This window comes from Pseudophryne corroboree, chromosome 4, assembly GCF_028390025.1.
Source record: "Pseudophryne corroboree isolate aPseCor3 chromosome 4, aPseCor3.hap2, whole genome shotgun sequence".
Taxonomy (NCBI): domain Eukaryota; kingdom Metazoa; phylum Chordata; class Amphibia; order Anura; family Myobatrachidae; genus Pseudophryne; species Pseudophryne corroboree.
The window spans coordinates 692,842,807-692,857,287 of record NC_086447.1 but is presented as its reverse complement, the minus strand read 5'-3'; the positions used below and the strand labels follow the sequence as shown (position 1 = coordinate 692,857,287).

The following is a 14,481-nucleotide window of genomic DNA, read 5'->3' as shown; positions in this document are numbered from 1 at the left end:
TTCCACCTGTTGTCTATTCCATTTAGACAACAGCATGTGAAATTGATTGTCAATCAGTGTTGCTTCCTAAGTGGACAGTTTGATTTCACAGAAGTGTGATTGACTTGGAGTTACATTGTGTTGTTTAAGTGTTCCCTTTATTTTTTTGAGCAGTGTATATATATATATATATATATATATATATATATATTTTTTTTTTTTTTTTACCAAAGAGGCATCACTGGATAGAAATTGTAATAATTCTTACATATGGTACAGCAGTAAGTTCCGTCTCTCTCATCCACTCTTATTACTCACTCTCATTCACGGTTGCAGTGCTTTCTTCAAGCTTCACCCACTCTGTAGAATGCCCTCCCATGCACAATAAACCTCTCCTCTAGTCTCCAAACCTTCAAGCGTTCACTGAAACTCACCTCTTCAGGCAAACTTATCATATTCCAGAACCACCCACATAGCCTTCATAAGCTATCCCCTCTATACAGTCTATACATAACCTCACATATTTTAGGGTCTATTCATGAAGCAGTGAAAACAGTGGAGAAACAGACCAGTGGAGAAGTTGCCCATGGGAACCAATCAGCATCTCCCTTACATTTTATAGAATGTACTTTATAAAAACTACCTTCAAAGCTGACTGGTTGCCATGGGCAACTTCTCTCTTTTCACTCCTTCATGAATAGTCTCCTGTATCTTTATGCACCCCATATCCTCCTGACCCCTGGCCTACATTGCTGTGTGACTACAGCATACAGCCCTTTGCATCGGGCTGGACCATTTTGCAATAGATAGCATTTGTCCTTATGAATCAATGCCTATTCTCCCTATAGATTGTAAGCTTGCAAGCAGGGCCTTTCTACCTCTATGTTTGTCTGTCATAGCAGTTTGTTCTATTGTTGTTTCCAATTGTAAAGTGCAACAAAATATGCTCCGCTATATAAGAGACTTAATAAATAAAATAAATAAGTACAATGTATTGGAGTAGTATTATTCTCCTAGTTCAAATACTGTATATGCAGAAGACGTTTGTCTTGCACATATGCCTTTGAGAATATGAGGTGTTGGGTAAGACCAGTTGATCTGTTAGAATGATGTGTGCATTACTAGTACTGCTACACATGCTCTAGATATTTGAAGCTCTTACGGATATGCTGAATAGTGATGCTCTATAGGAAATGATGACTTATATACGCTCCTTTATCTTATATGCAACTATTATTGTCTGAGATTAATAGAAAAATAAATAAATATATATATATATATATATATATATATATATATATTCCGAGCAGCACACCGATGAACTCACATGAAAGGTCCTGGTGCCAGCGGTAGGTATCTCTGCATACACCAATATAGTAAATGTCATTCTGCGGCACTCAGTCATGAATCACATTACAAGTGGTAGGTAAACTGCAACGTTTCGAAGATTTATTTTCTTCGTCAGGCACAAGACACATGTACAACAAACACTAACCTTATACCATATCACCCGAAAAGAAGGCGGCTGTTTGAGTTACGCTGGTAAAACCGAGCGTACTTTGCGCAAACGGATGCCCCGACATCTAAAAAGAGTGATCAACCTGTGGCTCGCCATTTTTTACAAGGCAGGCCACAGTTTGGCCACTCTTCGTTATATGATCATTGATCACATTCTGTTTAATATTGGAAGGGGGGATCGTGCATTGTCTTTATTGAGATGTGAGGCACACTGGATCCACTGTTTACAGACGTTATCCCCTCGAGCGTTAAATGAACAGTCTGGTATTTATGCATGCATTAGATATTGATACGTGGTTACAAGTGGCTTGTGATACACTGTTTCTGCTTTTAGGATATGCAACAAACATTGTAACTTCTGTCTGCGTTCTGCCCTATATGTTAATGATAATTCTCTTGATTGACATTGTGATTATGTAATTATGTAGTTGTTCTTGTATACACTTTTGTAGGATTCCGATTTACTGGACTACTTGTCCTTGTACATTTACCGTCAATGGGGTATATTCAATTGAGGTCGGATCCATTCCGACATGCATTTGTCGGAATGGATCCGACAAGGGCTATTCAATGCCCATCTCAATTCGTCTTTGCAAAAGTCGAATTGAGATGAGGGACCGGAGAGGGGCGAAAGCCGCAGGCAAACGGGGGACAGCCGCGGGAAGATGGGGGACAACAGCGCCGCGGGAAGATGGGGGACAACAGCGCCGCGGGAAGATGGGGGACAACAGCGCTGCAGGAAGATGTGGCACAGACGCCAGACCTCACGGCAGCGTCCACCCGGCTCCAGCAAGCGGGACCTCACTTGTTGGAACCGGGTGAACGCTGCTGTGAGTGGCTGCTGTGCCACATCCTCCCGCAGCGCTGTGCTGTAGCGCTGCTGTCCCCCGTCTGCCCGCGACTCTACCCAATCTCCTCCTCTCAGGTCCCTCAACTCAGTTCGACTTTTTTTTTTTTAAGTCGAACGGAGATGGTCGGAAACGGGTCCAAAACATTTCGAATTTGGCCCTGGTTTCCGTCAGAAGCACGTGAATCGGCAGCTATACCGTCAATTCACATACTATTCGACATGTCAAATTCCCCGACTTGTCGAATAAAAATGCTGGGGACTGGACAGGTCGGAACCCCTTCCGACCTAAAAAAGTTAAAAATTGCCGTCTTTTCAACAATACGGCAGTTCGACCTTAATTGAATATACCCGATTGTGTTTTTATTATGTATGTGTTTGTTTGAATGGTGGTTATGGTAACAGACTGAGTGTGAGGACGTCATTCTTGGACGTTGTCCCTCTGCTTCCAGACGCTGCCGACTTCTTGTGGGGTGATATGGTATAAGGTCAGTGTTTGTTGTACATGTGTTTTGCGCCTGACGACAAAGAAAATAAATCTTCGAAATGTTGCAGTTTTCAAGCCGCTTGTAATGTGATTCATGACTGAGTGCCGTGGAATGACATTTACTATATATTTATTAAGATGCTGGCTGTCGTGATCCAGGCGATCGGAATACAGACGCCGGAATCCCGTCAGGGACAGGACACCAATGCCAGAATCCCGAACATACGTATAGCGAGTGGGTTAGGGCCAGGGAAGTGGGGAGCTTAGCTTAGCTGTGGTACAATAGTGACTCCTGCTTAGTGATCATAATTTAGTAAAAGGACTTTTAATTGTTATGTCACTTACTTCTAATAAAAAGATTTGGCTGAAAGAATACGAGCCATCAGATGAGAGATGTCAGTCTGATAGCTGGAATGTGTAGTCCCACAGCAGCTGGTAGGCTGCTTATTGCCTAATCTTGCTCTAGAAGCATTACGGTGGGGTCCCTTTCAAAATGTTGTTTTGGGGCCCATAAAATTATGGCTACACCCACGTAGCAGCCAGTAGATTAGAAGTATCGGATATATAAAAGTATTTTGTCATGTGGCTCATACAGACACATGTATAATGCCATTACAAGCTGTTATGTCCATTAAACTATTTAAACAAAAGTATTTTTACTCTATTTAAAGCAACATCCTTTTATAAATGTTACTATCATATGAAACTAGTAGTTACCGATTTTATTTCATGGCTGCTGTGCCTGTTTCCATTTCTAAACAGATAAAGCTGTGAAACCAAAAACCCTATGATGTCAAACGGTTTAGCATGCATAGGCAGGAGCCACCTAAGCAACATAAAATTCTAAGTAAGGTCAAAAGGAAAAAAAAAAAAAAACACAAAAATGTGGCAAGGTTTGGGGAATGTGTCAGTTATGGCGAAACACATGTGTTTTTTTTTTTCCGCTTCAGGAGTATGTGTACAGATTTAGGCGCTCGCTAAGAAATGTCTAACATCAAGGAAAGAAAACAACTCAAATGTTAAACCCATTGTACTCGATACAATGCTACATGATACAATGTGTGCAGCACAAGCATAGCTGCAGGGCTAATGTCAGGTGTATGGTTTGTGCCATCATCAAACAGACAAAAATATGGTGCCATTATCTGCTGCACCGCGGGTAATAGAGACGTGCAGGGATGAGGCTGGAAGCATCGGTGGATGAGGCTGGGGAGACAAGCCACTGGCTGACAGCCAGGCCTCTACCTATATGGAAAGGTTGGGGGCCCCAAAGATTTCTGTTGCCAGCCCTGATTAGCATTGGTTTTGTTATTAGCAAAAATCATTACAGTTGCTGTTAAATTGACATTGCAAAGTGTTGTGTGTTGATTAGCAGCAGGAATTTCCTCAGAAATATATATTAATTCCAGAATATAAGCAGATAAAATATGAAACAAGCCCGAAGTGGTGAATATTTTATAGCTACATTATTACCCATTACATGTTACACACCCTCCAACTGTACCTTTTTGGCAGGTACAGTACCTTATTTTTATGGTCTGTACCGATTTTTGACTCCATTGAAAGTATAGGAGAGGGGGCATGACCACGCCGACTTTCCCAGTGGCCACGTGCACTTTCTTAATTTGTACCGGTTTTATGTGTAAAATGTTGGAGGGTATGCATGTTAAAGCTCCTCCCATAATGCAAACTACAAGGTGTAAACAGGAAAATAATGAACAGGCAATTGGGGGATAAATATTGGTCTCCTAGACCAGGTTACAATACTGTATTCTATCAATAAACACATTACAGTATATACATAGTGGTCCAACGTTTAACCAGCAGAGGAAACATGACTTTGTAAATATAAAAATAATTCCTCTTATACAACTCAGCCACATGTGAAATTAGATTAGGAATGACTGTGTTCCAACACAATCTTCCAGGCTGATGCGCCCTACACAGTAGGCGATAACACTGCAAGATATGAACAAGATACCGTTCATATCTGTCAGTGTGGAGGCACCAGCGATGAACGGTGCTCGGCCCCGCGCTCGTTCATCGCTGGTGCCCTGTCGGCTGTGCATGCACTTCCATATTTGCCTGCACTTCTACGGAGCCGGGTGACGGGAGGAGTGAAGAAACTTCACTCCCCCCGCCGCCGGGTCGCCCGTCTGCTGTATCGGCGGACGGGCAGCTCGGCGGCGGATCGCCGTGTCTGTAGGGCCCATTAGCTATGGCATGGCCTCACATCTCTGCTGTATGCTTATGGGGATCCTGCCCAGACTGTAGCTTCCTGCTGGTCTCCCCTATCCAGAAGTGTTGTAGCTACAGTAAGTTGTATTGTGTTCTGTGGTGATAGATGTTCTTGGTTCATTAACTCTCTGTAACCATGAGTACATAAACACGTCTTGTATAGATAAGGCAACTGTTTACCAGCTTTTACTAGTAGTGCAGAGATCAGTGTAAATCGTGACATGCTCTGTAACAAGGATAACATACATGAAAATGTTTTATCTACTTTACCTGAGGATTGTTTAGAACAGTCCTTTCACTTCTTCAGTGTCAGGATCTAGGTCAATGTCATAGAAGCAAGGTCTTGTTGGTAATCCTGGCATGGTACTCATCTGGGGAAAGAATAGATTTGATACTATTTGTTTACTAAACTTCCTTTTAAATTGCGATAACATATTATGTAACAAGTGCAGAGGGGTTTAGTGCAGTATCCAATTAGCGGTGGTAATTTACAGCAGTTAATGGATTTCCTGAGGGCTATCTAATTAGCCCCGATACCTGGTACTTATCGAGGATTATGCATAATCCTCCATAAGCACCCCTCAGAGCCGTGATAACACATGGGACTGGATACTTATCCGGGATCCTTTGTGTTCTCACCCGAAAAGTGGTACGTTTTTGTCTGCAAAAAACGGACTAAAATTGGATAGCCCAATTATAACCATCGGGCTAAAATCGCAATAGCAGCCTGTTTTTTTTGGACGAAAAAGTAGTGTATCTAATTGGATACCGCCCATAGTTGTTCACATCAGCCCCAGATGCACACTAACATTACCTACTACAATGTTTTCGGACCATGGGAGGACACCAGAGAAAATACAGAAAGATACACAAGACACAGATACTGCCCAGTCAGAATAAAACCCATTGCATAAGCAAAGCTAAGAACTGTGCCCATACTACTAGAAAACCAGTCACTAAAAAGTCACATTCTACAACAAGAAAAGTCATAACAAAACGTTGTTTTGTTAGATTACAAGACAAACTTTATCCCCAGGAAAATGGCAGTTGCAATACACAAATTGTACAAAATGTAGTGTATTAACTGGACAACCTGGCACAATGGTGTCACATCAGTGAAAGTAAGACTGTCTTCATAGGAGGCGGAGAAACGCGTATTGTGACGATCAGCAGCAGTTACACGAACCCTCTCTGTTTTACAAGTCCCCTGCAAGCCTGTGTGGAACGGGATCAGAATCTCCGGATAAGGCTCACGGAAATGAAATTCAGCTACCAGAGCCGGGAGCGAACCGATCTGTTCATTTGTCCACAGACGGCAAACGGGGTAAAGTGAATTTATTCCTCTGAATAGTTACATGGCCATGTAGATAACTTAGCACTAATGGTGCAAATAACTGTTTTCCATAATGGAATAAAAGGACTCTAATATCATAATAATACACACTGTGGAAAGGAAAATAAATATATCACTCTGAACTTCAACATATTCCAGCCGAGTCCATCAATTAAGTCCAATTAAAAACGGACTGAAGATAATGTTCTGGTGATTATATAACAGAAACTACTTGAATGTGGACATTGCCATGCTATTTTAGAGTACTAAGAATTGCCTTTTAACTGAGTATAAATGTATAAATAAATAAGATATATTTTGTTGCAAACTATAGTGGAGTAACTATTTTTTCTACTCTGCAGAGACTGTTTTGATATAAATAGAAAGCTATTAAAATAACAAATAATTAGAACAGTCTCTGGAGATCGGAAAAAAGGGTGAGATACCCATATGATATATACGGAGAGGGTGACTGTGAATTTTATTGATTTAGAGTTTTTTTAATTGAGATATATATATATATATTTTTTTTTTGTTATATACTATTAAAAGAATACAAATAAATAAATAAAAGTAATTCTTTATACATATTATACAGTGTGTCAGCGCTTTAAAAATGTCCTTTTCTTTCTTCTTTTTTGTCTTCATACTCAACCGCAATTACACAAAATGCAAATAATCTAACTAAGGCTCAACATACAGCACACCCCACCCCAATACACACAAATTGAATCCCCCCCACCCCAAGTATTATTGATGTGTTTTAAGCAAACCCCTAGGAGGTACCATGATGGGTTTTCAAATATGTTTGGGTTTAAAAGACTGAAATGCACATGTTTGAAAGTGGACACAAGGTATACATGATCAGCATTTTTTGATGCAAAAACATAACACCCCCCCCCCCTCCCCCTTGAAAAATAAAAAATAGATAACGTCAAAAAACTGTACATTACTAATAATGAATATCACAAATAATTTAGGATTTAGTAGGTACAATCTTTGGCTTCTGCACGCAAACTTGTATTTGATTAGGACTTTGCATAACATTGGTTCCTTAATGCTTAATGATTTAGAGGGAACATGTTTTGCACATGGTGAGCAGAATACTGCTGTTTATCCTTCAATTAGTAGATCTCATTTTACGAGCTTATTATAGTCTGCCAATGAAAAGAAAAGACTGGAAAAGTGACTTTAGAGAACATGTTGTGTTTCTGACCGGCCTACATGAACTTTATTAAAATCGTTAAAAGTAATCTTGGAACTCAACTGGATTCCAAAGTAAGTCATTGAAATTACAGACCCGGATAATTTGAGTTATCAAACAATTTCATGGTAAACGAACCCTCCTCAGTGTCTGGCCAGATTATGAAAACAGTATTCTGGACAACTAACTGCAACCATCTCAGAGTCTTGTTCTATCCTGATTTCCTTTGCCATCAATAGCACACACAACAATTGCACAGAACCTACTCTAGACATAGGGCCCAACCCTTTCCAAGGTTTCACATGTATTTTTTTTTAAGCAGAAATGATGTTACTAAAGTAAAGCTGCAGGGAGCAGCATCTCTGGCTTTGGGGCACAAAGAGAAAGGAATTCAGTTAAGGTACTCTGATGCAGAGGAGGCGAATAAAGAACAGCATAATGCAGGGCAGTGAGGAAAAGGGGAGAATGTGGAAACACAATGATAAATATTAACCAGCTAAAATGAGGCCAGCAGGGACAGAATCAGTAGCTGGAAGCTGAAGTGCAGTGATCTTATCCCTGTGTGGCTCTGGAATTCTTAGAAGTACAGTATGTGGCGTGTGTGTTGTGTTCTAATACGTGCTGTTGAGGAACAGTGTTATATCTACCTTGGAGTTCATGGGGACAGACTCCTGTTCCTAGTATTTTACTTTCATATATTGATCTACATCCTAAAACAACTTCAGGCTTACTGCCATGAGTAGAACAGAAATGACCAGTGGCCCCATAAATCCTAAGAGAAGAAAAATGTTACACCTCAGTGTCTAATTAGTAAAATTAAGTTAAGAACAATATAGTTAGCTTGGGATGGCTATAGCAAGCAAAAGATTGGATAAAAAGTTTATTAATAATGTAAGTTCTTGCAATAAAAGTCACATGCCCCCCAACATGTGACCCTCTGTGGCCAGCACTGGGTGACATATTAGTTACCACACAAAGTTTACAGATCCTGCCAGACAGTGGCATAACAGGCCACTTAAGCAAAGGCTAGTTTTCCTTTAGAGCAGATCTCACACAATAATTCAGGGTATGCGAGATACCCTTATACAGCCCTTCGTGGTATATTCTCTGGAACTCAGTGGTAGTGGAAAATAAACCAAACCAAGCCAAGATAACACCATTTTCATACACAGATGGGTTGATATTTTTCGATATGAAAGTTTATCAACCTATCCCCTAAAACAGTTTATCCCCTGATCGCTCAGTTTAGATGACCGGCCAGCTCTAGGAAGAGTCCTGGTGGTTCCGAACTTCTTCCATTTACCGATGATGGAGGCCACTGTGCTCATTGGGACCTTCAAAGCACCAGATATTTTTCTGTACCCTTCCCCAGATTTGTGCCTCGAGACAATACTGTCTCGAAGGTCTACAGACAATTCCTTTGACTTCATGTTTGGTTTGTGGTCAGACATGCACTGTCAAGTGTGGGACCTTATATAGACAGGTGTGTGCCTTTCCAAATCATGTCCAATCAACTGATTTTACCACAGGTGGACTCCAATTAAGCTGTAGGAACATCTCAAGGATGATCAGTGGAAACAGGATGCACCCGAGCTCAATTTTGTGATTTCTTAGTTTTTAAATTTTTTTAATACATTTTCAAAAATCACAAAAAAAACGTTTTTCATGTTGTCATTATGTGGTATTGTGTGTAGAATTTTGAGAAAAAAAATGAATTTATTCTATTTTGGAATAAGTCTGTAACATAACAAAATGTGGAAAAAGTGAAGCGCTGTGAATACTTTCCGGATGCGCTCGCCACAGGTTCTATTCCCACTCCATAGGTGTCGTGGACACCCAGGAGTGGGAATAGCTGTAGAAGTGTGACTTTACTATCTGCAGGTCACACTGAACCATGGCTGCAGCAGCACTTTCTGTAACAAAAACTTTCTATGTCACAAATCACTTTCTGTATGACAAGTGGATAGCAGTGATGCAATCCATATACTGCATACATCTACAATGTGTTTTGCTTTAAACTTTCTATTGACGGCAGGCTTCCTTCACGCAGGTACCTTAATTTGTAATAAATAAAACACCAATACTTCCAAGGAAATGTATTTGTGAAAATTATTTTGACCACCTGAGTGATCTCATTAACTGAAAAATCTGGCACAGAATGGGTTAAAGAAACCCCTGCACAACTTAAAAAGTCAGGTTGTTTGCAATGCCACCACTTTAAATGACTTAAAATTGATTGCAGCAGCACCACTTTCAAATAATTATTGCAAGACTTGTGCCAGCTTTAATATGTCATTAGACAAATGGGATCTATAGAAAAGACATGGATATTTAAGACTTTCAATAATTCAATTTCTTTAAAAGGATTAATTACCCAAAGCAGACTGAAAATTACTGATTAACACACAGAGAAGCATAAGGTTAAATACAAGCTATAAAAAGTAGAAATATAGTATAATATAATATAATTACTCTTGTCTAGGAGATAAATTCTAAAGTTTCAGAATAAATAAAGTGTTAATGATACAATATAACTAGAAATTTGTTTTAGAATTTTGGAGTTTGCATAGTAAAAATAAACATATGTATGACAGAACTACAACATATCATTATGTCCTATTATTTTTTGTTGTTTACCATATAAAAGCCTACAACTCTGCACATCTACCTACTACATGATTGCAACTGTAATAATGGCTGGCTGCCATTGTCCAAGCAAAGTAAAATATACATTTAAATAGACATTTCTCCTAACTGCCTCATGGACCAACATGAAACAAAACAACAGATACTGTACACACAAAATAAAGTCTTAACCATTTTGAAAACCATTCTTACATGTAGTTACTTCAAACAAGAACAGAGAAAATGGAGACATTGATTCATGATAACCTGTGCACAAGTGCTTCCGTAAGCACAGGTTCTCAAACTCTCTCTACTCAGGACCCCAAACAGTACATGTTTTCAAGGTCTCCTCACAGAATCACAAGTGAATTAATTAGCTCTACCTGTGGATCAAAAATGTGTCAGTAAGTAATGAGTACACCTGTACACCTGCTAGGTTACCTGGAAAACATGATGATCAAGATTGAGAACCAGTGCCGTAAAGCATAGAAAAGGTCTAAGGGGCTGATGTATCACCATCCACATCTTCAGATGAGGATGGAATTTGATAAAAAGCGGGCAAACTCGCAATGCGATTATTGTATACATTGCATATCAACAGTTGCATTCAAGGCAGCTCTGTCTGTACGAATGCCCTCCGCAGCATTATCGTTTTTTTTTGTTTTTTAAATACCCCGAGTTTCTGCTGCATATGCGCTGCAGCCGGTTATAACCCCCCCCCCCCCCCGTCACGACTTCCCCAGAGCGCCGAGACCCCCCACACCGGTATACATACTTACCAGTACCAGGAGGGTTACTAGTCCTGTATGACTGCTGGGCATTGGACTCTGTGAGCTGCTGCTACCCCTGGTGCTATAAAGTGAGCTGCCGCTTTGTAGCATCACCACAGCGCACAGGAGGAACCGATGACCATCGGCTCGCATCGGACCACTGATCACTGGCTCCAGTGACTGGTTTAAGTATTTTTTTTTTTTTTAAACTGATCAGCTTGTGTGTCCATCGGTCCCCAGCACAGCTGTGCTGAAGGCTGCATATCACAGTAAGCCCTGTGATTCCGTAATTTATTTATTTTTTTAGTAAATTTTCCCAAATTGCATTTCCTTTTATAAGTATGAGAAATGCGATCTCTGATTACTTATATATATAAAAAAAAAAAAAAGGTAATTTTTTCACGAAAGCTGATCCAAAAGCCCTTTGATACATTAAAGTGATACTAAAATAATGTGTGAAAACACCATTTTAAATTTTTTTGGGGTAAAACGAATGTTAAGAAATATGCCCCTCAGTCCTATTGACTGGATGCGTTACATCATCTTTATTTTCCTTTGTGCCAGATTTTAAGAATGCTACCTTGGCTTTATTTCTCTACTAGACATTTCATCAGACTTAAATCAGAAAAAAAGGTGCCTTTTATGTATGGAGTGAACCTCTGTCTGCTATTCCATTCCAAAAATAAGACCGCCCCAAACCAAATATTACTTTGCTTTATTATTTATAAAAAAACATAGTAATTTGGAAGCATGCCCAGCTTTGCGGCCAAATAAAATAGTGGTAAGCTCTCACAAATCATTTTGAGAATGTTTCCCAGGTTTTAGGAAATCGCATCAAGTTGTTCAAATTGAGGAAATTTTTGTTTATCGATGGAAAAATAGGCATTTACTGTAGCTATAGCTCTGGCATACTGCAATACCTCTCAACATGACCCATTTCAGGAGGGATAAAATGCTCTGTTCCAGGACTTCTCTTAATTTAGGATTACCCTCAGCTGTAAACAGGTTTATGCAGTGGTTCTCAAACTTTGTTCCATGGCACCCTGGGGTGCCTCAGGACACTTGCAGGGGTGCCCTGGGTTGGTGGTCCATGACCAATTCAAATTATTTATGGTCAATGTAATATGCAAAACCAGTGCTGGTGGCTGCGAATCATAACATAAGTGGACAAACAGAAGTAAATCCTGTCCCTCACCACACAATTGAACCTAAGGATAACATATAAACACAATTTACGGAATTTAATATTTCTTTCTAAAATTTCTCAGTACGAAACTTTTGGCCTTAGGCGGGCCGTGAAAAAAAAAAAGGTGATACTCTATGGCGCCATGATTCTGAAACATTTGGGAACCATTGGGGTAATGGATAAGAAAGGTGTTTCAGCACAGGTGCCGGCAATCATAAATTAAGAAGGAAGTCCAGGAACAGAGCATTGTATTGAATGGGTCATGTTGAGAGGAAGGATACAGCACCTATACTGTATAAGCAAATACATACTGCAGCAGCATTTACAATTTAATAACCAAAACTCCTTTGTAGCTTTACGAATGGACCAATGTCAGTATTATTGCTGTGCACCGGTTATCCTGCTAGGGTGTTCAGATTGGGCCCTGTTTTGTTGCCAATGTTAAAATACTTCTCATTTACTACATAGAAAATTATAACCGTAATATCATACAAAAACTGCATTCTAGACAAAGGTGGCTCACTGTGACATGTACTCGGCCCCTATAATGGTATGCCCCTATTACAGACTAGGCATGGCAGTTTTCTGATTTTGCCCATTGCAAAAAGGAGGCATGCTTTAGTGCTGCCTAAAGGAATGTCACCTATTCAAATATGAGACTTAAAGAAATATATGAACAGTTATGTAACATACAGCGTTACTGTGTGCTTCAGCTGTATAGTTTCTTCTGCATGAAGTTATGCCATTTTTACAGAGCAGTTACGAATCATGCCACCGAATATACTGTCAGGACCCTGGTGCTTCTGTTTTTAGGCCTCTGTGGGCTGCACGTGCAATCTTCGAGTACGTGACCATGCGCGAGGCACTACACCTCCCCTACCAACACCAAGAACGTGGATACTGTACATTCAGTCAAGTAGGGGTGTGACTCTCCATCATAATCTGCCATTGCCATTAACCCTACAGAGGCCCAGGCACTTATATCCCTCTCGCTATCACTAGTTAGAATATGTGAGCAGTAAAGAAGATTTGAAAATCGCATGTACTGGAGGTAACATGTTCTCTCTGCTCCTGAGGAACACCCACTGAAATGATCAGGAGCCAGCTGACTGCATAATCACACTGTATTTGTATGATCACAGATTACAGTCATGGGAATTTCTACCCAACAGCTAACTGAATAAAGTCCCTTTTAAGAATGAACATTCTCAACATTTCCTACTCCCAAAGAATAAAGCATGGTCAAGTCATGTCCAGGGAAGGTGTGTCTATTACATCTGAAGCACTAGGCAGCTTAAACACCCATTGCATTCTCCAAACAGGTCTGCAGCACGGGAAATATAACCTCCAAACATTCCAGCCGTTGGGGGGGGGGGGGGGGGGGGGGGGGGGGGGGGGGGGGGGGGGGGGGGGGGGATATGAGGCAGAATCTTCCTGGAATAGGGACCCTTAGGAGATGTGTGTGCAATAGCTTAACACTTTTAGTCAGGGTGTGTTAGTAGTACTGGATCTTCCAAAATGACATGACGGGTGGTCTTCTGTATGCCGACTGACGGGATCCCGGCGCACAGTATACCGGCGCCGGGATCCCGACAGCCGGCATACCGACACTTATTCTCCCTCGTGGGGGTCCACGACCCCCCTGGAGGGAGAATAAAATAGTGTGGCGCGCATAGCATGGCGAGCGCAGCGAGCCCGCAAGGGGCTCATTTGCGCTCGCCACACTGTCGGTAAGCCGGCGGTCGGGCTCCCGGCGCCGGTATGCTGGTCACCGGGAGCCCGACCGCCGGCATATCGTAGTGAACCCGACATGACATGTACACGAAGTTGAACAGCATAAAGCTGGATACGCACTACAGCGATATTGGCGGTGACGAGACCGGCATTAAACATACACCATCTATGTGATCATTTGTGCAGAATGCTTATGATGTCTAATGACTGAAAATCCATTCCGTCATTTTCTTTTATCGCATCCCCCCAAAAAGACCCTTGTAGAGGTAATTCCCAGTAAAAATGTATATTTGGCAATTAAGGGACCTCAAACACAGATTTCCCATACAGAGAACCAATATTATGGCTTCACTGACTATGAAGTACAGTCCTACAAAGGACCCACATGCTGGTTTCAATTATAGTTTATAGTTATAAAGCACTGCAATGTAGCGTTACTGCTCAATGATGTGTTCTTGCGGAGCAGCTAACAACCCATGACACACCATTATGGAACCACCACCAGCCTGTATGGTGCCTTGTTGACAACTGAGGCCCGTGGCCTCATGGGGTCTGCACCA

At 40.9% G+C, this 14,481-nt stretch overlaps 1 protein-coding gene across 2 annotated transcripts in view; it reads right to left on the bottom strand.

The window, feature by feature from the left end:
• MTHFD1L (methylenetetrahydrofolate dehydrogenase (NADP+ dependent) 1 like) overlaps positions 1-14,481 on the bottom strand; it is a 598,574-nt gene that overhangs the window by 46,010 nt on the left and 538,083 nt on the right. The window contains exon 27 of one of the 2 annotated variants that reach the window (XM_063917906.1): positions 5,340-5,440. The exons of the other annotated variant lie outside the window; for it this stretch is intronic. Within the exon in view, the coding sequence (XP_063773976.1) occupies positions 5,351-5,440 (90 nt within the window). The 3' untranslated portion in view covers positions 5,340-5,350. The remainder of the gene's footprint in view (positions 1-5,339; positions 5,441-14,481) is intronic. 2 annotated transcript variants of the gene reach the window in all.